Source organism: Varanus komodoensis, unplaced genomic scaffold (genome assembly GCF_004798865.1).
Source record: "Varanus komodoensis strain SLA01 unplaced genomic scaffold, ASM479886v1 scaffold48, whole genome shotgun sequence".
Classification (NCBI taxonomy): Eukaryota; Metazoa; Chordata; class Lepidosauria; order Squamata; family Varanidae; genus Varanus; species Varanus komodoensis.
This window is the reverse complement of record NW_025336059.1, coordinates 4299964-4323400: the sequence shown is the minus strand read 5'-3', so window position 1 is coordinate 4323400 and position 23437 is coordinate 4299964. Positions and strand designations below refer to the sequence as shown.

The following is a 23437-nucleotide window of genomic DNA, read 5'->3' as shown; positions in this document are numbered from 1 at the left end:
AGAAGAGCCCTCGAAACCACTGCTCAGCAAGAGCGCACTCTTTATGCGTGGGTGTGGAGGACATCATGGGCCTTCTCTGCCAACTCGTGGTTGGCCTGCAAGGTAGGCCAGTGTCGCTGTCCTTATAGAGCAGATGGAGAAGCAGAGACACCACCAGCTGGACAATGGCTAACTTTTGAGTTACGACCAAGGCAAGAGTGGAAAACGGACAAGGGGAAGCTCCAGCTCATAGGCAGGTCTGGACTCAACTTCAAGGACTGGCGCCCTTCGGCAGCAAGAGCCAAAGCAACATGGATTATCTGGGGATAACGTCACTGCTTGTGCTTCTTCGTGCCCCGCCGAACCAAGCTCTGAAGAACTGGGGAGAGGAGCATCTTCGGCTTGGGGGAGCAGCTTAAACCCAGGCCTTGACCTGGCGGTTCCACCCCTTCACACAGCCGCACAGGCCGCCTTCTTCGTACCAGCGCCACTTCACGCCCTTGTAGACGGCCCGGGAACACGGCTGGAAGCACAGGAAGAGGTGGAGTCGCCGGGCCAGGCTGCAGTAGAGGGCCGTGGCCACCACGATCAGAGGGGACATGATGACGAAGCCGAGGATGATCAGCGCGGAGGAGCTGTTGTCGTCCAGGACGGTCTTGCAGTAGTAGGCTGTGGAATGGAGCACCTGCAGGGAAGTGAAGAAAGCGGGTCAGGCACGGAGACGTCCTGGGTGTCCTCCTCGAAAGCGTTTGTACGCCGTGCCCTTGCTATAGAGCCTCAGGATGGCTCGCAGAAATAAATGTAACACAAATACAGATAAAACCCGGAAACACCCTGGCTGCACAATTAAAACCTATAAGTGTTATACGTCGTTAAAATATTGTTTGAATACGAAGGTCTTAGCCTGGTGCTGAGAAACATGACGGCGCCAGGCGGACCTCTCTGGGGAGCGCATTCCACACATGGGGCGCCTCCACAGAGAAGGCCCTCCTCCAGGTCCTTCACTTCTGGAAGGTGGGAAGAACCTCAGGTTTGGGGCAATATCTGCCTCACGTAAGCTCCACCCCCACCGGCCTTCGGTGCTTCTACCCCATTTCTCCAAGCATCCACCAAGGTTGGGTATAGGTTGTCCTTGAACTCCAGGTTGCTGTTCGGACATGGGCTGAAGCCAGCCGCACTAACAAATAACCCATGGATGGACCCCATCGTAGGCTGTTGGGCTGTGACCCGTGGGTTGTTCAGCATTTGGATAAATAAAATATAATTTAAAAATAAGTTGCACACACAGATGTTGTGTAAATATCTATTTCCCCTTTACAGGGCAAATATCCCTCTCAAAGAAGCTTATTTATATTTTTAATGAAGCACCAGAACTTACTGAACAGTGAAAACAAAAACCTCTGCGAACAGCCGAGCATCCCATAATATTAAAAAGACCAGGGGACACACAACCCTGGCCTGGGGAGCCCGTGTGGTCCCACCAAGTGCTACCTGTGTAACCCTGAAAAGGTGCTATCTATAGCACTCTGGGAAGAACCCAGCTTCTCTTACAGGCAATCCAGCAAGTTAGACCCAGGTAGCTTCGTAAGAGTCCAGCAGAACATGGTTCATCACCGAGAACGTCAGCGATGGCAGACAAGCAGGGAGAACTGCTTGAGTGCTTGAAAATTCTGCAAATCAGACGTGCAGCCCAGTTTGGGGTTGTGGGGAATGACGCAAACCTTTCCAGCACTAAGCGTGTTGTATTGTGCGTTAAACTTGGGGAAACGATTTCTTCACCCTGTTGCTTCGATGGCCATTTTAAATTTGTCCCTTTGAACTGATTGCGCTTGTTTTATCAGCTGCCTTCATGTCTTTTGTTTAAATTCTTTAGCCTAGTAAACCAAACTAGGATAAATATTATGACGGATGGAATGGGCATGCATTTATGAAAGAAAAATAACTCCCCACCCCACTTTATCCAATGCCTTTCATTCTTAGATAATTGAACATTTGGTGCGTTGCCCAGTAAAAGACTGTTGAACTGCTCAGTCTCAATAAACCCCCGGCTCTAAATTCATTCTTAGGAAACAAATGTTGGCTGTTATGGCTCCAGAAAGCGTGTTTTATGAAGCTGACTGAGTGCCACGAAGTCCAAATGAGATCTTTGTGTACCCAGGAGGGGCCTGAGAGAAATATGGGTGCCCGTCTGCTGTCTGGAAAGGCACTCAGGTGGGATCGGCCGTGAGGTGTCTGCTCACTGCCACGAAGTTTGCCAAGGCAGAAGTGGGCTTGAATCAATTTTCAGAAGCCTTTCCCAGCCTGGTTGTCTCCAGTGTGTAGGACTACAACCCCTATCATGCCCAGGATGCATGTTTCTTTAGCCATACTGATCTAAAGTCCATCTTGGCTCCTAACCAGCAGTATTGCTAGCCCCTGGAAAGATTGGAAGAATGCTCATAAAACGAAAGTTGAGTGTCGTGGAAGAGCGTGTCATTGGAACCCATACCAAGAGCCTTCCGCACCGCAACGTTTCTCCCTTGTGTCGCCGTAATTGCAGCTGGTTTGCTGTACTTCTGCCGTGCGTGGAAGGCCGAGATTGTGATGCAATGGGGCAGCTGATGCTTGCAAACTTCTGCAGTGTCCGTTGGCGCCCCAGCTTTGCTGAGACACCATCTCCACTGCGGTCTGTATTTTATCCACAGTGGCCCTTCTGAGAGACTGTTGCACAGTGAAAGCTAGGAAGCTGAGCCCCTTGTGGGGTTCTCACCCTAAATCATTCTCCTTCCAGCTGATCCTTCTACGAACTTCAGCATTTCTAAGAACTATTGCCTGAATCTGCTTATATTTTTCCTTCTCCCTTCCCTTCCTTTTTCCTTTTGTAATGTGTGTTTTGGATCGCTTGCTTTTTTCCCTTTCGATAAATCTCTCAGAAAACCCGTTTGGCTGCAGAGAGGTTTGTCGGTAAACAGACAAAGACCACATTGGAAGTCTCCAACCAAAATGGAAACTTGCATTCAAAGATTCCTTGCTCCTAATCCTCTTTTACTGGGGCACCAACATTTAACTGGAGAGGTTTTCTTTCACTTGCTCAGAAAACGACGGCCAAGGCCTTGGCAGGGGTCGGAGGTTGTCGGCAGCTGTGGGTCAGCCTCTCCTGAAAGGGAGGCGAGGGGAGCACTTCCTAGAAGTCCATTGGAAGCCAGCCGTTTTCTGAAGGTACTCGATTCAAACAGGTCACTCCAATTGGCTTTGTGGGGCCTGCATCAAATCAACTCCAAGAAAGACATCCAGCTGCGGTGTGAAAGGGCAGCCTGGCTCTGTGATAGCTGCCAAGAACACACTTCACAAAACTTGTTGCGGATTTCATAGTGCTTCAAAGCCAGACTGGCGTAGCAAGTTCCTCGAACGATGGCCCAGCTGGCGAGAACAGGCGACGGTCCAACAATGCATTTAGTCCTTCAGAACAACGCCGGTTTAGACCAAGTGGCAGCTCGGGAGCAGATGTTTGTTTCATAAGCCCCCTTGTCTCTCCTCCTCGTTGAGTCTGTGTTTGTCTTCTGGCAACTAGTCTATTTTAGTATCTTGCTCTAGAGCGAAGTTGCTGCATTTCGCATCTGAAGTCCTGGGGCAGCACCAGGGCTCCCTCTTCTGGCCAGAGACTGGTATAGCAGCTCTGGTGGTTGCAGGACTGGTCCACCTCTGGCAGCCCCCTGGCGAGTTACGAGAACCAGCTGGAAGCCCTGAGGGAGGAGCTCTCTAAGAACCGGCTCCTCCTTTCAGACGCAGCCGCAACAGCATTGGGTCTTGAGGTTGCTGGAGCTTCCGGTGCCTTCGGGAAACTCTGCCCGTTGCCTTGCTCTTGCCTCGACTTCTGGACCATGCCCAGCTTCAGTTTCCACCCTGGTCCCAGGTATCTGCTGCTTCTTGGTCTGTCTCTCCGGCTTCAACTCCTGACCGGCGTTGAGTGCGCTGCTCTATCTGGATTGGTCTGCCTCGCTCGTCTGTTCCCACCTTGATCTCTGGCCTGCCTCGCTACGATTTGGAATGGGCCTCCACTCCGACCGGAACGGTGCCATAATCTGGACCACTTCTGCCCAGATTCCTAGTCCATTCTTCTGGGGTGAGGCTAACAAACCGCCCAGAACCCATGGGCTGTTTTAGGGTTGTCGGTGGTTTGTTAACCGTACCAACAGTCTCGGTTTTGTAAGCTTGGAATCGCACAGCAAAGCTAGCAGACAATTCAGGCTTCTTGTGGACTTGGCACAACATTAATGCATTTGTTCCCTACTACTTGGGAATTTGTTGACTTTTTAAAAAAATATTGTGTCTGTGGAAATTAATTAGGATTTTAAAATTTTTAGCCGAGAATGCACCGGGGTTTTTTTAACGATTTTTTTTATTGTTATCATTATTTATGTATGTATTTATGTATTCTTTGTGAGCTGCCCCAAGGCTTTGTTGGGATGGGGGCGGCACAGAAATGTTTTAAATAAATAAATAATAATCCTCACCCCACTATAGGGCTGCAGTGTCCCAGGCTCAGGGCAGATTTCCAAAATGGCAGTTTCGAAAAAAAATTCTGCATGGCCCATTCTAAGCATGTTGCAAGCGCCAGCCGCTTCACGGGAAACTTGATTTTCTATCTCTGCCCTGGAGCTCGACCCCGAGGAGTCTCTTGGCAACCGTGGCTTAATTTGACCAGCTCCCCGGAGACAGAAGCTCGAGGTATGTCTGCCCAGGGCTGCCATCTGTGGAGATGCAAAGAGCTGGTGTGCCACGGATTTCTTGCAGAGTTTGAGTGCAGTTTTGTATGCCGTTAGCATTGCTGGGCCTTTGCTCGCTCCACATAATTAAGGCTCAGGGTGTCGCAGCGGCCAGAATCCTGTGACATTTCAGTACCGCACTGGAAGGAAGCCAGCCTCTTTCAGGACGCAAATTCTGCAGAACTGTTAATCATTCATCTGTGCTCCATCGGATGGCCTCAAGTGAACGTTGCCCTTAGAAAGCTCGTTGGAGCTGCAGCATGGAAGGCAATACAAGCATCGTTACGGCTGAGGGAATCGCGTCGCTTAAACAGCAGCACCTAAATGCTGTTTGCGGAATGCTTTCTTTCCCTTGGCATTTCTCTCCTCCGTATCGATCATACCTGCATTTCTGAATTACGTGAGGGGCCTCTGTCACCGTCTTCCTCTTGCTTTATGAGCAAAAGCAAAGGTCCTTCTTACTTGCCCGCCTTTGGGGGCAGCTGTGGGTCCAGCTCTGAAGGACAGGGCCTCCTCCACAGTAGCCCCACACCTCTGGATTGGGGGGCTCTCGGGAATCCATCGGGTCTCATTTTCACAGGGTTTTGAGGAAGCTCTTCTGGTCTGCAGCTGCCATTCTGTTGTAGTTTTTGAATATTTCTATACAAGAGCAATAAAAACTAATGGACAATTTAAGCTGTTGAGTTTTATCATTATAAGCTGCCTTGGAAGGATCATGCTGTGACCAGTGGCCTTGAAATATAATGAACTCCATCAAGGATGTGGAAGAGCATGTGCTGTATGCCAAATATTTACCAGGAAGAGTCTGGCTTTGGGATTGTAGAATCTTGTGTGGAAGCCCCCCTGTTGAATCCTTTCGATGTGATTTATGGATCAATCAGAGCTGTTTTTCCCCTTCCTGGTCATTTTGGAGGCAGAAGGAAGCTGGTGAGGCTTTGGGATGGCATGCAGGCTGGCCTTGCCAATCACACACACACACTCTTTTTCCCCTTTCCCTGGAGTTCTTCTCCTGACTTTGTAGAGCCACCAATGGAGTTCTTTCCATAACTGCTGCAAGGGAGGCTGGGGGCATCGGAGCGCCTGATGATGAATTTAATTTCCGTATAATAACTGAAGCCCTCTGGGTGGTTTACAGTATTCCATGAAAACACACTCTGAAATGCACCATAGTACAAAATGTCATTCACACACACAGGCACACCTGATTAAACAACTAAGCAAGCCCCAGTAAGCCAGTGAAGTGCTCCGTGGTAGGGGGCAGTCTTGACCTGGCACCCAAAGACAGTGCGGTTGGCGCTAAGCAGGCGTCCATTGCTTCATAATTGGGGGCCGCTCCTGAAAAGGCCCTTCCGCTTGTCGCCCCCGACCGAGCCTTCTTCAGAGGGGGAAGTTGGAGGTAGGATCCAGAGCTTGCTCATAGGGTCCAGGCGGATGACGGCTGGAATGCAGTCTCCGACCTCAGGATTCAAAATCTGGAAAGTCCTTTGGCCTCTTAGGTCCTCTCAAGGGAGTATGAGCATAGAGCCTTCGTATTTGTATTTTGTCTGGCCATATGAGATATGCAAGCAGACAAAATGAAAAGCAACAATAAAATGCCCATTGAAAATTTCCTTTAGATAACAAGAGACTAAAATTATTTTGCAGCTTTTAGGAGGACGTGCTAACCTGGTGAAAAACCAAGGAGAGCTTAAAAGGCCTGGGAGAGCCCATTCGTCACCTGCAGGAACAAAGATGTGGAGCAGAGCCAAAAGAGGTCGTAAACTGGCCACGATCAACAGTTTTGGCCAAGGGCTGATGGCACCTCCCACAAAGGTAGGCTGGCCTAGTAGTTAGAGTACTCCTGTTTGGGGCACCCTCTGCTTGAAGACCTGGAAGCACCAGTGCCCATGGGGTGGAGCAGTGCGAACTCTTAAGGTGCTGTCCATGGTGCTGATGAAGGTTTTGATGCTCGCTGAGACGGTACTCCGTGGACAAAAGCAGGGCTTTGAAGAACACGCCACCATCCGAGGGAGCCTGGCAGAGAGGCAGGGATGCTGTCCGGCCCGATCTGCTGAGCACTGGTGGCGAGAGAACTCCCGTCCCTCCCCTTGAGATCAGCAACAGATGCCCTTCTCCAGGAACCCTCTGTGAATGATATTAGGAGGGTGAGAACCCGGAGGAGGGTCTTCTCTGCGGTGGCGCCCCACCTATGGAATGCGCTCCCCAGAGAGGTCTGCCTGGCACCGTTGTTATTTGTTTTTTGGCACCAGGCTAAGACCTTTTTATTTAAAACTGATTTTAAGCATTAAGTTATTGGTTATTTATAGGAATTTGAATCTTAAGCCGAGATGCACTGGGTTTTAATATTTTTATTGTATAATCTGTTATATTTCGTTCTTGTTGTGAGCCGCTCCAAGGCTTTGTTGTGATGGGGGCGGCATAAAAATGTTTTAAATAAAGTGCTCTTTTTAAGTGGAGAGGAGGAAACCTCCTGGCTAAGGCCGAAAAGAACCACCTTGCAGAGGAGCTGGGCGGAAATGGGAGGAAGAGATGCCTGAGAGTTTAGACTGGAAACTTGAGGGCATCACCAGAAAGGAGATCAGAAGACGATACAGAGCAGCAGGTGTCTATTTATATACCGAGAGGCACATTTAGCTTTGGCCAGAGAAGAAATCCAGTATATGATCTGGCCTGGGCAACTTCTTCTTCCTTCTCTTTCTCCTCCTATATTTTTATTTTATACTGATAATTTTAATTTTGTATTTGTAAATCAATGTATTTTTTTGTATTTTTATATTTAATGGTAATTTATTATGTACTATTGTATTTCGATGTATTTTATCATGTTGTAAGCCGCCCCGAGGTTTCGGCAAGGGGCGGCATAGAAATGTTATAATAATAATAATAAAAAATAAAAAAAAATAATATATCCCACCAGGTGCCTGGCGAACTGAGGAGGGTATGTAGAAGCATCTCCTCTGGTTCTTTCCCTGTAAACCAACATGGACTAGATAGCCCTTTAGCTGGGACATCCTTCCACAAACTGCTGCTTCCAGCTGTGTAGGGACTTCGACTCCCATAAGTCCATGCCGGCTGGGTCTCATGGGACTTGGTCACTGTGTGTCTGGAGGGCTGGGGAAAGCCAGACAAGCAGTTTCCTTTGAAGAGAGGACTGTCTGTTATCAAAAGGGATACCCGGCCACCCTACGTTTGGCATAGCCAAGGGGGAGGGCCTGCTTCTGGGCCCAGAGAGCTTCCTGTATGGGGTGGAACAGAAACATCAGAAGATTTCTCGGGGCTTCAGCCCACTGAGTGAGGACTTCTCAGAGGGGGGAGCCTGAGCCCGAGCCCACAGAGGAGCCACCCCCGTGCCCCCCAGGAGGGCCACCAGTCCCTTAAGCAGCAAGCTAGACGCACTCCCATGAGGAGTCCTCGCCTGCAGCCGAGAAAGGGACTCGTGAGCTGCGCTCTGGCCTGGAGGAGTTAATTCGCTGTGGCTGCACCTTGGGAGAAGCTTAGCAGGCTCCGGAGAGAGAGTGCCAGTATCCACCCAGCCAGCACTGCCAACCGCACTGTCCTTCAGCTCCTGGATTGTGTCGGACCACGTCGATTTACTGGGCCTGAACCCCTGGGGCTGGAAGGCTTCCCTGCTTTGCAACCTGGCTTTCAGGGGGGCCTCGTAACCCGGAGCCAGCTTCAGCCAGAGCAGGACAGCGGATCTCTCCGGGCTTGGTGGGCAGTCCAAAAGGCCGAACGTGTCCCTGTGATGCGGCTGCCTCTTTCGCTTTTCCCTTCTGCCCCTTTGGAGGCTCCTCAGCATCCTGCCCTCTGCCAAAATGCGTCTATGGGGAAGAAGCCCTCAGTGGAGGTTTTACTCGCAGCAGCACAATGCTGGAACATTTAATTTGTTTTATTGCTTCTCTATACTGTCTCATAGCTGCAGCTCCCTGGGTGGTTTATGGAGATTAAAAACCTGAAAAACACATTATGCACAGGGGAAAAAACCATTTGCACACAAACAGCACCCACACCCGAGACATGGATGCAGCTAAAAGCAAATTTAAACAGTAAGGGCTTGATTAAAATCTCAATCTGCTGGACAGAAAAGCAGAGTGTTAACCAGGTGCTTGAAAGATAACTGTGTTGGCACCAGGCAGACCTTTCCTGGGAGGTTATTCCTACTATCGACTCCCCTGACTGGTGACAGGGAATGTTCCTAAGAGAACCAAATATCCCTGGTGAAAAGTATCATTTCCTTCAGCACCCACACACAGTTTCCTGGTCTGTCCTGGGTCAAATAGGTCCAGGAGGTTTTGAAATAGCTAAAACCCTACCGGATCTGTTGAACCAGGCAAGGAGAAGTGTAAGGTGTGTTTGTACGAAGAAATGGAGGACGAGGTACATAATAGCTGTAATACCGACACCTTCCATGTCAGGGGAAGGAAGGCTTCCCCTCCATTTTGCATCCAATCACCCAAACCTTGGTTTTTCCACCCCAGTCAGACCTCGCCATTTATGCCAATATGTGTGTTAGTCGTGAAGTCACATCCGACCCATCGCAGCCCCATGGACAACACTGCTCCAGGCCCTCCTGTCCCCCACCATCTCCCGGAGTCCAGCTAAGCTCACATCAACTGCTTCAATGACCCCATCCAGCCACCTCATCCTCTGCTGCCCCCTCCTTCTTTTGCCGTCTATTGTTCCCAGCATCAGGCTCTTCCCCAGTGAGTCCTTCCTTCTCATTAGGTGGCCGAAGTATTTGAGTTTCATCCTCAGGATCTGGCCTTCTAGAGAGCAGTTGGGGTTGATCTCCTCTAGGGCTGACCGGTTTGATCGCCTTGCAGTCCAAGGGACTCGCAGGAGTCTCCTCCAGCACCACAATTCAAAGGCCTCAAATCTTCGGACGCTCAGCCTTCCTTATGGTCCAATATATACAGTAAAACTAAAACTAATAAGTGTGCAAGTTTGCACATTTATGTGCACAGCTGGGTCCATGTGCATAAGCTGCAATGCAAATGATTACAAACCCTTCCCCCCAAACCCCCCCTGCATAAAGGAAAAACTTGTCTATGCAATTTGGGGAAAGCTAGTCATCTGTCAATCACCACCTTCAGCATCCAAACCTGCTGGAACACACTGCAGAGTTCTCCAGCACCCCTCTCTGCAAGCTCACCATCTGATTCTGTGGAAATCGCGTAATTTAGGACTCTGATAGTAATGCAGATGCAGGGAATGGAATGGAATGAAATGAAAATTGGAAATAGGGACCTTCCATGGCCATGTGAACCCCCACCCCCACCCCACAACCCTGCTTACACTCAACAGTTGGCAAAGCAATTGAGGAAAATTCCACTTGCCCAGGAAAGCAAGCAATACACGGCCCGATAGCAACTCTGCAGGGCTCAACTGCATACAAAAGTCCATCTAATTTGCCAATGCTCAACTTCAGTGATCTCCAATGAGAGGGAGTATAATCGCAGCCGGCTCCTGGGTGAGGCCTGAGTGGGGAGAAATTTATCTCTGGAATGCATGGTGCGCTCTCGGCCTCGGATGGCCTGTTCGTGAGATACCCGGGGTCACACGGAAGGTTGTTTTTCCTTGATTGATTCCAGAGGGGTCATGCTCAGAGCAAACGCTGTGAGAACAGAGCTGATTTAATGGCGTAATGAGATGCTTCAAATCCTCCCATGGTGCCAGTGCTCTTAAATCAGTAAGAGTAGTTGAAAAAAAGGGGAAAGGGGATTGATCAATTCCTTAAGCATGCTGGAGTGTGGACACATGCAGGAGCTTAGTATTTTCTGTAGGGAGGAGGTGGGAAAGCTGCAAAGCAACCCAGATCCAGAAAGAATTGTTAGTGTTGCCGGTGGTACAATGAATCAAAATACACAAGACCTCTCCTGTCTCTTGCGCTTCAGCAGGGATCTTTATTTTTCAAGTGGGTCATTTTTGCAGGAAAAAAAAAACATCAAAGGCACCTTGGAGAAACAGGAAGAGGGTCCCAGATGAAAGGGATAAAAATCATTCTTTTAAACGGCTACTTTCCATGGCCTATTATGGGTAACATTTCAGCACCTGGATATGGCCTGCTTGCTTTATACCCCCAGATACAAGGTTAGACTGGCCTGTTGATCAGAGTAACAGACAGCCCTGTTTTGCCTGCCAATCTAGACCAGGCCCATCGCAAGATGGGGTTGGACCCGATGACCTTCTGGCCCCTTCCGTTTCTACTATTCTGTGATCTTCTGGAGACAACGTGTGGTTTAGCCCAGTTTTCCCCAACCAGATGTGTGGGACTACAACTTCCATCTTCCCCAGCTGGTAGGGGAGGCTGGGAAGTGTAGTCCTGGTGCACCTGGAGGGCCCCAGCCTGATATATATTTGATATTGTTAACTTGTTTTATATTGTCAATTTATAGTGTTTTAATTCGTTTATTTGTGAGCTGCCCCGAGGCTTCGGCAAATGGGGCGGCATAGAAATTTTCTAAATAAATAAATAGGCTCTTTTTTCCAATTAGACCCAGACTTCAGCTTTTCCTTGGATCTGGATGGTGTTCTCTAACTAAGAACCCATGTTCGAGTTGGCTCATTTTTCTCCTCCCTCCCAGTTCATTTTTTTCTCATGTCATGACATTTAGCTCGTACACTTGAGAGTCTTATTAATGGGCTTCATAACCTGCTTCTGTGTGCCTTTTCGGATTTAGAGTAGGACTGAAGAGGCTGAGGTTCATGCCAAGATGAGACAAATCTACTTCAACATTATGTCCCCCTGAGCCAGGAATTACAGTTCTTGCTTTTGGCTCTTCTTGCAGTTCCAAACTTTAGCATTAGAATCCGGTTTCTACTGAGGCTAATTATACGGTAGAGATGTTTCTAGTAGCCTGCCGCTAATATCACATTCCTGGTTAAGTAGCGAGCGCCTCTGCTAATTCAGGCAGGAATTATCTCTTCTCTGCCATGGTCCTGCTGGTTGAAAGTCACACAGGAAATGAGAACCTCTTCTGGTGGAAGTGCTGCTAAGCTTAGACTCATCAGTCGCTATTAGAACAGATACAGACCTCTTGGTGTTGAAAGGTATCTTACGTCTGGATGAAACAATAAGGTTGCATTCGGGTCTCTGTTTTCCCCTGCAGCTGATGGGTTTTCCCACTCACTCGACTGACTTTTCACAGGACAAACCACGTGGTCTGGTCCTTCCATCCTACACAGAACACATATAGCATTCTGCGTGTGTTCAGTTCACATGTACATATTCTCTCTTGGCAGGAGAAGGATCGTTTCTCGCTGGATCATCCCCGCTGGGCATGGCATTTGTGCGAGGAGAAATCGGCACACCCTGCCAAACCCGAGTTCGTAAAACCGATCCTGGTATGGAACTCAAACTGAAAGATCACGACTCGCCTTTTTATCACATCGTCCAAGCAGAGTAATCACGAAGCAGAGCAGCCGTGCAGGGAAAATCAGCAGAATACTTAATGCGAAGAAAATTAGTTTGTCAATTTTGGACAAATCGAGGGACGTCTGTTTGTGGGTGGGCAGAGAACACATGCAGCGTTCTGCGATCTGTGATTAAAGACGGATGTGGCATGATTCGTTTTCTGTTGCCACCACTCCTGGTTGGATTCTCCCTCTTTTCATTCCCTCTTTAATTAATAGACAAATGGCTAAGACTGAGCCGAGCAGGGAGCAGCCTTAATTAAAATGAAATTAAGCAGATTTCGGTCTGTGTGGGCAAAGGCAGACAAAAGCAGGTTCCAGGCAGGATTCTGGCAGAAGTGTGGAAGCCGAGGCGGAGAGAAATATTGTGACAACAAAGCAGAGATTGGGATGGATAATCAATGCTGAAAAGTCTGTTTGAACCAAGATTTTGCGCTCCTTCCGATTGTCACGAGGTTTTGTAATCGCTGCAGGGCAATTTGGGTGGGCGGCTGTCTCGAAAGCTTGCATTTTTGGTATTATCAGGGAAAGAGGTTTTCTCCACGGGGCTCAATGTGCGCTTGGGTTCAGCCTTTTGCAGAATATTTTAACTCGCGTTAGGAGGAAACTCAGAAGTGGCCCTTGATTAGACACGTTGCTCATCTTGCCTGGATTGCTCCATGCCACGAGTCCCCAGGTTTTCTGGCCCGTGGGCACCGGCACAAGATGGCTCCTGTGGAAGGTATGGCTAGTCCTATCATGGCTGCTATGGGGGCTGGCTAGTTAAAAGAGGGAGGGAAAGAGCAAGGCCAAGGGGAGAAATAGAGAAAGGAAGACTAAGAGCGGGAATATCAGTCAAGCGAGGAGGTCCTCCAGCCAGGGAAGGCCTTCTGGGATACAGCAGTTCCCCGAACGTGCTGGAGGCAAGGAGAGCTACAGCAAGGGAGTCGCCCCTGAACGGCTCTTCTCCAGGGGGGCTTCAGTCGGCATCGTAGACCCACCGGGGCATGTCCTTGGGTGACCTCAGGGACCTGGCAGGTTCGAAGGAGTTCCCTCAGGTGCGCTGGTCCCAAGTTGCTTGGGGTGTTAGGCACAAGTCCGTCGACCTGGCCCGTGAGCAGATTGCCGGGTGTGCGTGCTTGGCTCTAAATGCCTAAAGGAGGATGGATCGCGGAGTACCACCGGTCTGTGAGCCTGGGCTTTCAAAGGGGGCGCAACCCCATGGAACGGGCACTGGTGCCGTCTCCCAGGCCTGCAGCCACCTCTCCCCAGGTCCTCCATCTTCCCGGATGCAGCTTGAAAGGACTGGCCCGCATCCAGCCCATCACCGAGTCTGGTCCCAATACTCTCTTGGAATGCATTTTCAATATGGCTGGTGCGTTCATTCTGGCAAAGGCTCTGAGCAGGAGAGGATGTGATTACGGCTCTGGCAACAAAAATGGGGGAAATGTGTATTCTGTGCCGTTGTTTCCTTGCTCTGTACAAGAATGGAAGGCACAACATGGGGGGGGCAGTGTGTACTTTGCACGTGCTCAAAGACAGCCTCGCCAGACTTTTGCAAAGGTGCTTCTTATGAGAGGGAAACGGGGTGACGCTTCCCTTGAGTTTGGAGGTTCTTCGGGTGGCTAAAGAGGCATCGCCCCCGAGATGGAAGCCGCAACCTCTTTCCTACATGGGGTCTTTCCTCTACCACAGACCAACAGCTCCGTAATAGGGGCATGTGGTCCTTGCTAAGGGTCCCACATTTTGGACTTCATCTGAGACAAGTCTCCAAATGGCCTAATTCCCCTGAATCTGCGTTTCCCCCAGAGCATCTTCTGATTTTAGGAAATGCTGCCTCTGAGCATGCATAGAGAACCAACATGGGTGCCAGTGAAGAAGGCGATGGCTTAATTCAGCCTTCCCTTGTTTCCTGTGGGTGCTTAGTGCCGCTAAGTGGCATTAAGTGGGGAGAATGCTGAGGCTAGGGCAGAGCAGAAACTCCCTCTGTGGATGGTAGTCTTTAATTGCATCTTCATTATCCCCTAACTTGGGGGGGGGGGGGCTTGCAAGCATCTGCCATGGGGCGATAGAACTGCACCCTTCATCATTGCTTTGCCAAAGCTGTTCACAGCCCTACTTAAACAGAATCTCAAACCTGTGAAAGATTACTGCAGGGGAACGGTTAAATTAAGACATTAGGTTAAAGAACCAAGCGTTTGAAAGACTAACACACACTACTCGAACGTCACACGCGACACAACAATCCACCCTTTGTTAGGAACTGGACCCTACAAAACGAAGGTGCAAATTCTCTCTTGGTCCGAGGTCGACATTGCACTTTAGAGTGCAATACCCCAAGAACCTCTCCAGTGAAGGGAGCGGGAAAAGTCACTGAGTTTTGGGGGGTGAGGCCAGGGGAACCCCCAGAGGGCAAAATCTGGCCCTCCGCTTGAGCTTTTGCTCCCCATCCAGTGGAGTGATCGGTGGAACTCTCTGCCACTTGAGCAGTGAAGGCCATGGCCTCCTCTTTCTCCTTGAGTGCCCGTCCCGTGGAGGAGTAACACAGAGGTGGTACAGAGGCCCCCGTTCGCCCCATTCAGGAATCAAGTCTCACCTCCCATCTGTGTGGGGAAGAGAAGGGATCGGGGCGATGCCCCACTTACCCGGGAGTGGCACTGGAAGCCAAAGTAGACCAGCACAACGGTGGGGAGGAGGACGATGGCGAAGACGGCCGCCATGAGGAGCACGTTCAGCAGGAAGGCCAACGAGTTCATCGCCGCCACCAGGCCGGCCCACGCACAACACCCACAGGTGCTGCGCCTCTCCATGGGGAGGAGCTGGTCCTCCATGTTGTACGGGGGGAGCCCCGGGATCATGCGCGACACGTCCGACAGGCTGTCCCCATCACAGTCCTCCATCTCCTGGTCAGACATGTTCACAGGAGGTCTCTAGGGATGGCTTCTCCCACTCCCTGGGATTTCCCTGCTCGTTTCTGCCCTTGGATTTGTGATGCACTCGCAAGAATCCTCCAGGGAAGACCGGGAGATGTCTCTGGGGGCTTCCCTCATGGGCAGGCGCGGTTCAGGCACAGGGGACTGGGTCGCGGGCCATCAGGTCTAATCCAACAGGGTCCTGGCAGTGCTTTTCAAAGCCATCGGCCATCCGGTGCTCAGGAGGGGGACTGGTGGGGAAGACCGGCTGGGCTGCTCCCAGTGCCTGATGGGGCCTGTGCACAGCTGAATCTTGGATCTGAGCGGAGACGGGGCACTGAGGGGACAGAAGGGCTCCCGACAGGACTTGCCTGGCATCCGATGCAAGCTCTCGGTGGGCACAGTGCCAGCCAGGATGTACAATTCTCTTGGAGTTCCTACAAGGCTCTCGGTCCTTCCCGGAGCATCCTTCATCCAGCAGTCCTCTTGCGGGGGCAAATCCACGGACACCACTGCCTTCTGCAGTCCTGGAAGGCAGGACGTCTGCTGTCAAAGTTTGCTCCCCTCCCCTTCCCCCTTTTCTTTTCAAGGCAGAACAAACCAAGCCCTGTGGAGCGTCGGGGCTAGAAATCCCACCGCTGCACCGTGGTACCCGGCACGGAAGAGCCGGAGCTGCCTCGAGCCCGAGCGCATCGCAGATCCAGAGCTACGCTCCCGATCGGAAGCTCTCTCCTCCTCCGCCTCCTCCGATCGCTGTGCTGTGCTGTGCGTTGCGGCATGTGGGGACGGTTTCATTGAATCCGTCTCCCGCATCCAGCCAACCCAGGGCAGCGGCGTCTGTGGTTTTCCCCACCCCTTTCTGCTGCCTTCACTACAGAGCACAGCGAGTCAGGCCATTAACCTCTCTTGCTTGGGGCCCCCGTGCATCCAGGACATTTTCCCCTCACACTCCGCAATGACAGGGGAGAAGACCAAGTGTGGGGAAAGGCAGCAGAGCAAACGGGATGCAGAAGAGGGGGAAGGACCGAAGCAGAGCTGAATGAGAATGGAGCCGTTGGGGCAGCACCGGAGAGGCACTGTGGTGCTAAGATGAAGAGGATGACTTGAAACAACTCTCGACAGCCCACGAAAGTGCAAAAGCAGGGCTGCGGCTGAATCTTAAGCAAACAGACATCATAACTACGGGGAAATTGCCATGAAGAAAGCGAAACTGAAAGATTTAACCGATCTTGGTTCAGTCTTCGATTCAAAGGGAGGCTGCAGCTGAGATATTCGAAGGAGGCTGGGGCTTGGAAGGGCAGCAATGAAAGAACTAGAAATGATCGAGTTTAAAGACGATTCATGGGATCCCCATGCCTCAGCTGTATTCTACGAATATCAGATGTTGGTGGATAAGCCAAGATGGGACTTCCTTTCTGTTATGTGTTTATGAGCTCTGCAGCCATGGACTTCATTTAGTCATCCAAATTCATACTTCTCTCCCCTAGGTAACCTTTCCTTCCCAGGATCCAATTCAGACACAGGGAGGGCTAGCTATGGTGAAACTAGTGAGTTTGTAGAAAGGCCTTTGAAGCAATCCTTCCTCCTCCTCCTCCTCCTTCCTCAGACATTTCTCATTTATTTTTATCTTTCCGGTATGAAGGCCGGGGTGAACAGTGGCCTTTTCAGCCCCCACCCCCTCACCCTCTGCCTGCCTTTCTCAAGAGACCAATGTGATGGATTGTTTAAGCCAGTCCTAGCTCCCCAGGGATCCCAGCTGCGCAGGGCTTTTAATGAGCTATCAGTCCCCACAGAGGAAGTGTCAAGAGCTCACTAATAGGCATGGAGCTGCATAAATCTTTTGGAAAGTGATAAACTCTGAGGGCTACCACTGCTCCGACGCCTTGGCAAAGGCTTTATGTGGAGTTAATTAGATGCCTGCAAGAGTAGGTCTGCGTGCAAACCAGACTTCCACAAAAGCGCAAAGCCGGCCTTGCTCTCGACTCCCTTGGAGAATAGATCGGATGATTAACTGAATTTGGCCTGCTTTGTTCTTTGGAGGAAAGATCGATCGACATGCAGGTGCTAACTTGTTCTATATCGTTAATGTATAGTATTTTAATTGATTTATTTGTGAGCCACCCCGAGGCTTCGGCGAACGAGGCGGCATAGAAATTTCCTAAATAAATGTCATCGGTTACAAAGACGGCAGCACAGGTATAACTTGAACAGCTCCCTGGGGACAAAACCCCTTTGGGAGTGGGGCATCGCACTGCTTGGAACAGCTCGGTGAGAACTAAGCATGGCTCTGAGGGTAGGAAAGGTTGGCCACTGGGAGAAAATGGAACACTGGAGATGCGGAATGGAGTATCCAGGAAATGGGCAAGGCTGGCTGGCACCTTCAATGGAGACACTGGGGTGGCAGAAAAATGGATGTCCAGGTGTCCTTTCCTGGCATTTTTGGTGGCTTGCTGTAGGAAGATGCGGAGGCCGGTCCCGCTGCTGCGCTGTCACAAAAAGTTCACAAATGCTTGAAATCTGCAGTAGGGACAAACTGCACGGCTTGGGGGAAAAGAGGTTTGTTCAGCTTGCTAGGAAACTTGTGCACTACTGGGGCACATGGGTTGGGTGGTACAGTTTAGCAGGCCAGGAGAGGGGTCTGTGGATGCTGGGCAGTGGGAAAGCTGAAGACTGTCAAGAAACAGGAATAGCCGTTCTAGCCATTTCTAGCAACAGAAATAGGAGCCCGAGGTGCCGTGAGCCTGGGAAATCTCCTTGCGCTTCGCCTTGCATCTTGATGTTGTTTACTTGCCACATTGAGTTTTCCTGAGACAAGGATAATTGTGGAGAGAGCGGGGAAGAGAGTCAAGTATGGTGTGTAAAAATACAATAAGGTGCAAAACCTGCCAAGAGACTTAAAATTAGACTCTTCGGCAGGCAGCGCAAAGCGTTCCCGCTAGAGCTGTGTGACGGGGACAGTAAGGTGAAGCGCATATCTCTTGCAGCAAATTAGAGGGGCTTCTGGGGTTCTGCCAGCACTTCGGGGAAGGGGAGGTGGCTCTCACACAAAGCCAGTTCTAGTTTTGGGGGGATCCCGGAAGATCGGGGGAGAGGAGATGCCGATTTAGAGGGCCTCTGTAGGTCTCACCGGCCAGCCCTTCCCCGGTGGGAGCCAGTGGGTAAAGTTACTGAAAGGGGAGGGCTTGGGGGAGTAGTTTGTAGGGTGGGTTCTGCACTCTTGACATGAGCAGAGGCTTATCTTCCAACTCGCCTTTTAGCATTGCTTTGTGAAGGGCCTGTCGAGACCGGTGTGCTGGAGCCTGAGGGCAGGAAGGGAAGGCCCAGGTTCACAACACCAGCACTCCTTGCCAGTGGGGGGGGGGGCTGCCGACGTGCGGACCCTCTGCTGCTGCCCGAGCAGGCGTCCCCTCGTCGGCCCTGTGCTTGCTCCTTGCCTCCTGTTCCTGGCCGACTCTGAGTGCAGATGGGGAGTGATCCTGGAAGCTCAGCTTTCCAAAATCCCCTTGTCAGGATCTGCAGGGTACTGTGGCTCCCGCTGGTGGCCGGGCTGGGCAGATAGCTTGCAAGTGCTTGCAGGATTGGGTCCTGCCAGCAGGCACACCACCTGGGAGCTACAGAGATTCGAACAGCCTGTGCTCCTGCTTGGTTACAAGAACAGGTGTCTTTGTGGCATGCATTGCTAGGTGGACTTCAGCTGCAAGTCCAGCGGCATCCTAACTTATCTCTGGACTATCCTACCTGTTCTTGACTCGGTCTTTATTTCAGGACCTGCCATACCTGTGTAGCATCTGACCTTTGCCCGTTCTGGGACATCTTCTCAGGATCATATTCTTCCTACTCCCTTGAAGAGGGTGAAATCCTTGTCTTTCCTGGCAGTCGGGAGGTCTCTGTGCATCCTGGTACAGGATGACGAGGATGCTGGGTGCTTCCGCATCAAAACAGGTGCTGTCCATTCCCCCAGGGAAGGCTGGGGACCCCTTATCCAGTGCGACTTTCAGTCTGGACCTTTTGGGGAACTATTCACAGAGCTGAGCCTAGCTTGCTGTTTTGCAGGAAGTGTCCAGAATCATGTTCCTTAATAGGTCAGAATATAACCAGACCACTCATACCGGAAACTCCCGCCTTCACTGGAAGGAGAGCCAGGATCAGCCCCAAAGTACGCTGATGACTCCAGTGTCAAGGGGGTTCTTTACCCACTGCAGCTTTAACTCTGAGCTTTTCAGGAGTCATCCCCGGTGCAGATTCTCCAGTGACCAAGGAGCAGTGTAGGCACTCCAGGTGGTGCGTCGAAGGAGCTGGCCAGAGTCCCGAACGCCACGCTGCACCAGCATCAACTGGATGCCAAGGAAAGCTCTGGAAAAACTCAGATGGGAGCCAGAGCAGCTCCCCTGGAAAAAGAAGCAGGGTTAACCCCAAAGGGCATTGGGCATTTCTACTTTGGGTTCTTCTCCAGCTTTAATTCTGAGGAACTGTCCGTGGTGCTCCGTGGCAATGAACCTCCTCGGGGACGGAGTTCAGCCCCACAAATTCTATTCAGAATAAAAGCTGGGATGGATCGGAAGCCCTGCTGAGATGGTATCACCACCGTTCTCCACTCCACCCATCAATCCTCAAAGGGAAATCCCTGTTTTTGTTTTCTATGGTTGCCCCAAATACAGCCTGGAATAACAGTGTTCCGTCCAGATGGCACCCTGGATGCTATAAACACAACAGATTGCACAAAATGTTCCTGAGAGAAAAGCGATGTTTGTTTCTCTTCTCCTCCCCACTGCCCCAGCCCCATGTCAAGCAGGCTTCACTTCCAAAGAAAAGCTCTCCTTTTTTTCCTCCACTGCATTGCAAAGTAGAAAAGAAATAACAAGTCCTGATGAGTTTCTCAAAGAGAATAAATGGGGATAAAGACCAGCTTCAGACACACACAGTTTTGGCACAGATCTGCAAGTAGCTGAGCTGAGTTATTTCTACAACGAAGTGCCAACGGCCTCTTGAAATTCTCCCGTGTGTTCGTGTGTTTGCAGGCAGAGAAATATATGTGGGGAAGGACACGTTTGCCAAATTTCTCCAGGGGAGGAGAAATACTCCAGCAGTTTCTCACAAATAGGACTCGCATCTGATTAGCTTTTTGTCGAGGCAGGGGAGAAGTCCACTGCAAATGCCCAAAGCATCATCCGTGGAAGTAAAACACACCCATTTTCCATCTTCCTCAATGGAGGCATGGCAGAGGAGGGTGTATTTGCTATGGCTCCAGGGAAGAGACCGAGCTAGCTGAAATCTCTGATCCAGTTTCCTGAATCTTTGCTGAGTGTTTCTTCTAGCCCTGTGCCAGAGAGCTGCTGCCTCATTCCTGGGCCATTTCATTTCTTCCAGTGGTGTTTTGAAGCTTACCTGTGAGGATGCATTGAGAATCCAGCCTGAGCTGTTGAATTCCCATAGCAGCTTACCGCTAATCCGTTTAATTATGCTAGTAAGTCAACTCGGGTGCCGTTTTTGGTAGAAAGGCGGGGTACAGGCAGGAGCAGTACTGGGGATGAAAAGATCCAGGACTGATGCTGACAGAACATTCAGGATGCAGAAATATGTCTCTGCTGAATTGCATTTACTCTGAGTGTCTGTGTTGATCTGTAAAGGGCTGTGTCTCCAAAGGGCGTCCTATTTATTAAAAAAAAAATGCACAGACAGAAGGTAGAGTATTTGATTTCTGGGGCGGGGAAATCAGACAGAGTCAAGAAGGGGCACCGGGGGGTGAGGAGTTGGGGGGAAAGCCAGTTAATCCAGCATACCTGGTACAATGGAGACCCCAGGGATGCCTTGAGCTCAGCTTCTGCAAGCAGGTGTTGGAGTAGAATTAGGAGCCCCAGATAAAAGATCTGGTGCTCCAGCCCTTAGCTGGTGCAGGAACTGTGCACCGGGTCGGAACGTCCCGCCAAATTTATCCCTCACCTGTCCAAGCACTGCTTTTTAATGCAGTCTTGGCAATAGTTCTCTCTCTCTCTCTCTGTCGTGGCCACGGATCAATGCAGGTGTGTTCATCGGTCATGTGGGAGAGGGGAAGGATGTCAGTAGGCAGAAGACCGAGAGTGAAATGATGGCACGCTGGAGCAAATGGAATGCCAGCCTTACATATTTGCTGGTGGGATCGAAGCTAGCAGCAGCCGGCCAAGGAAATGGTCTCCGCATTGTGGGAGACGGGTCGATGGAGAGGTTCAGGCGGTGCGTGGCCGCTGCGCAGAAGTCGAATTCACTGGAGGGTGTAATTAGGAAAGGAATGAAAATTAAGCTGCCAAGATCGTACTCTGACAAATCTGCGGTGTGACTGCACTCGGAGTGCTGTGGTTTAGAAGCGAGGCTTCAAGGCCAGGGCTAGGATTCTGGACTCTCCCTGCAGCAATGGGGGCTGACTTGGCATTTTGCAGCCCTGTGGAATAACCTCACGCCAGGCTGCAATCTTCGCTCCGATCTGCTTTTCTTATTACGTAAGACGCGCGGTGAATGAGGCATGAGTCTCGTTACAAAGCACTCGCCCTGCCTTTCCCCACACTTCCCACTCCAGCGCTGCCCCCAGCCGCTCAGAATTCCACCTTTCCGAGAGGAATGCGGTTGTTCGGCTTCTTCCTAGGATCAGTTTGCAGGAGAGGAGGTGCCGCTGTGAGAACCGGTGGGCGTGCGGGGACTTTATGGGGTTTCTCAAGGGCAAGCTGCCAAGGGACTCAAGCTAGGTGCTGTTTTTAAAAAATCGCCTTGGGGGGATTGTGGTCCCCTAATGTCAGGTCCTGGCAGGGCACACAAGGAGAATTGGTGAGCTGGTTCCAGATGGAAAGCCACTTTCTCGCCAAAAGTTCTTTACTGACCAAAGCATTCTCCAGAAGCACAATCCCCCAGAATGGATCTCTGAGCATGCACAGAGCGCTTTGTTGGCTCCAACCTAGTATTTACTTCTAGAAATTCTCCTTACGAGTATGTTTCGGCCCCATCTCCTTAGGAAGGGAATTGTCGCCTTGCCAGAGCTTATAACAACTTTTCAGAACAACCGAGGTGCACAAAGCAACCCGATCCCCTCCAGAGGTGAAGGATTACAACTCCCAGCATCCCCAGCCTGTTTGTGCTAGGCTGATTTAAAGGAGTGATCCAAGAAGAAGGATCCTAGCATGACTAAGGCAAAGATTTCTCATCTTCTCTCGCTTACCAGGAAGAAAAATAAAATCTGTAAAGAAAAAAGATAAGCGAAGAGGTGGGAAAGCACACGAGGGCAAGAAATTGGAGATAATGTCATCCAGACATGCAGACATTAAAATTCAGTGGAAGAGAATAAAAACTTCATCTGGAGGCGCCATCCATGATATTGAAAGATAAACTTGATGCTGCTGGCTCATAACATCATACTTGGTTACGGTGCGTCTCCATCTTACAGAAATTCCTTTAGAAGAACATGAGCCTATAAAACATTTATTCATGCCGGATCTGACAGCAGGATGCCCGGGATGTTTTTAAGATTCCCATATCAACACAGGTTGCCTCTGTATGATGCTAGACACCCTGAAACCTTCCTAGAGGCAAAGGCTGTCCATGGCTCTAGTCCTCATGGTTCCGGGCTATCTCCAGAGCTAAGCTAGCATGCTTGTGCGCACCAGTGGCTGGGGAACTTGAGTGGAAGGAAGCTGGTCCCTTGGCCTGATCCAGAAGGGCTCTTCCCATGCTCCTAATGCATGAATTAGTATATCATTATTTTTCTTCTGCACTTGAGATGCTCAAAAATTTACACTCCTTTGCTAAGCCAGTTGGGGCACTTGGCCATGCTTAGCAAATGAAGCTCCCTGCATAGCCAAAAAGATGGCTAATTTCTTTTTAATTGTTGTACGGATCAGCGCTCTGCCGAATATTTCTTCTCCCTGATTCTGGCTTGGCTGCTCGGAGAAATGCTTGCGGGGCCGGGAAGCTTCTGCAGCTGATCTTAGTTACGTAAGCAGGCCACGGAGCCGGTTCGTGTTCCCATATGTACGCATGAAGCAGACTAGTGGTTGGATGGGGCCGTGTATTCACCCTGGAAGTTAGCCTGGATTGTGTTTGTTCGTTTATAAAAAGATTTTGTATGCTGTTTGATCAGCCACAAGCTCTCTGAACGGAGAACCAGAAGTTTTAAGGAACTATCCTCGGTGGTGAATCCAAAATAAAAAAGCATGGATAGCTTGGGCTTGACCGTAGGGGTTGAGACATTTAAAGCCCGGGAGATGATGATGATATAAGGGTCAGGGTTCCCATGGGACTCATTCAGACAAGGCTGCATGAGTGTCGGTCCATCTCCAAAGCAAACTGCAACAATATACTGTTGAGAAGAGACAATATTTATAAACTCCAAAGCAATCCAAGGAGGAGGCAGCAAAACGGAAGTGAAATTAACAGAGGAGGAAACAA

At 50.4% G+C, this 23437-nt stretch overlaps 1 protein-coding gene across 1 annotated transcript; it reads right to left on the bottom strand.

Moving 5' to 3' along the window:
* Positions 1–394: 394 nt before the first annotated feature.
* TMEM88B (transmembrane protein 88B) lies at positions 395–15031 on the bottom strand. The gene is made up of 2 exons (XM_044445467.1): positions 14762–15031; positions 395–664 (listed from the first exon to the last, which is right to left on the bottom strand). Exons 1-2 carry the CDS (start codon positions 15029–15031, stop codon positions 395–397), a joined length of 540 nt encoding a protein of 179 aa, XP_044301402.1.
* Positions 15032–23437: the final 8406 nt, after the last annotated feature.

Bases quoted from the DNA above. Each gene is read 5' to 3' on its own strand.
- TMEM88B (XM_044445467.1), bottom strand. From the start codon at position 15,031: ATGTCTGACCAGGAGATGGAGGACTGTGATGGGGACAGCCTGTCGGAC. The intron at 665-14,761 runs GTAAGTGGGGCA...ACTTCCCTGCAG, and splicing joins GCTTCCAGTGCCACTCCCGG to GTGCTCCATTCCACAGCCTA.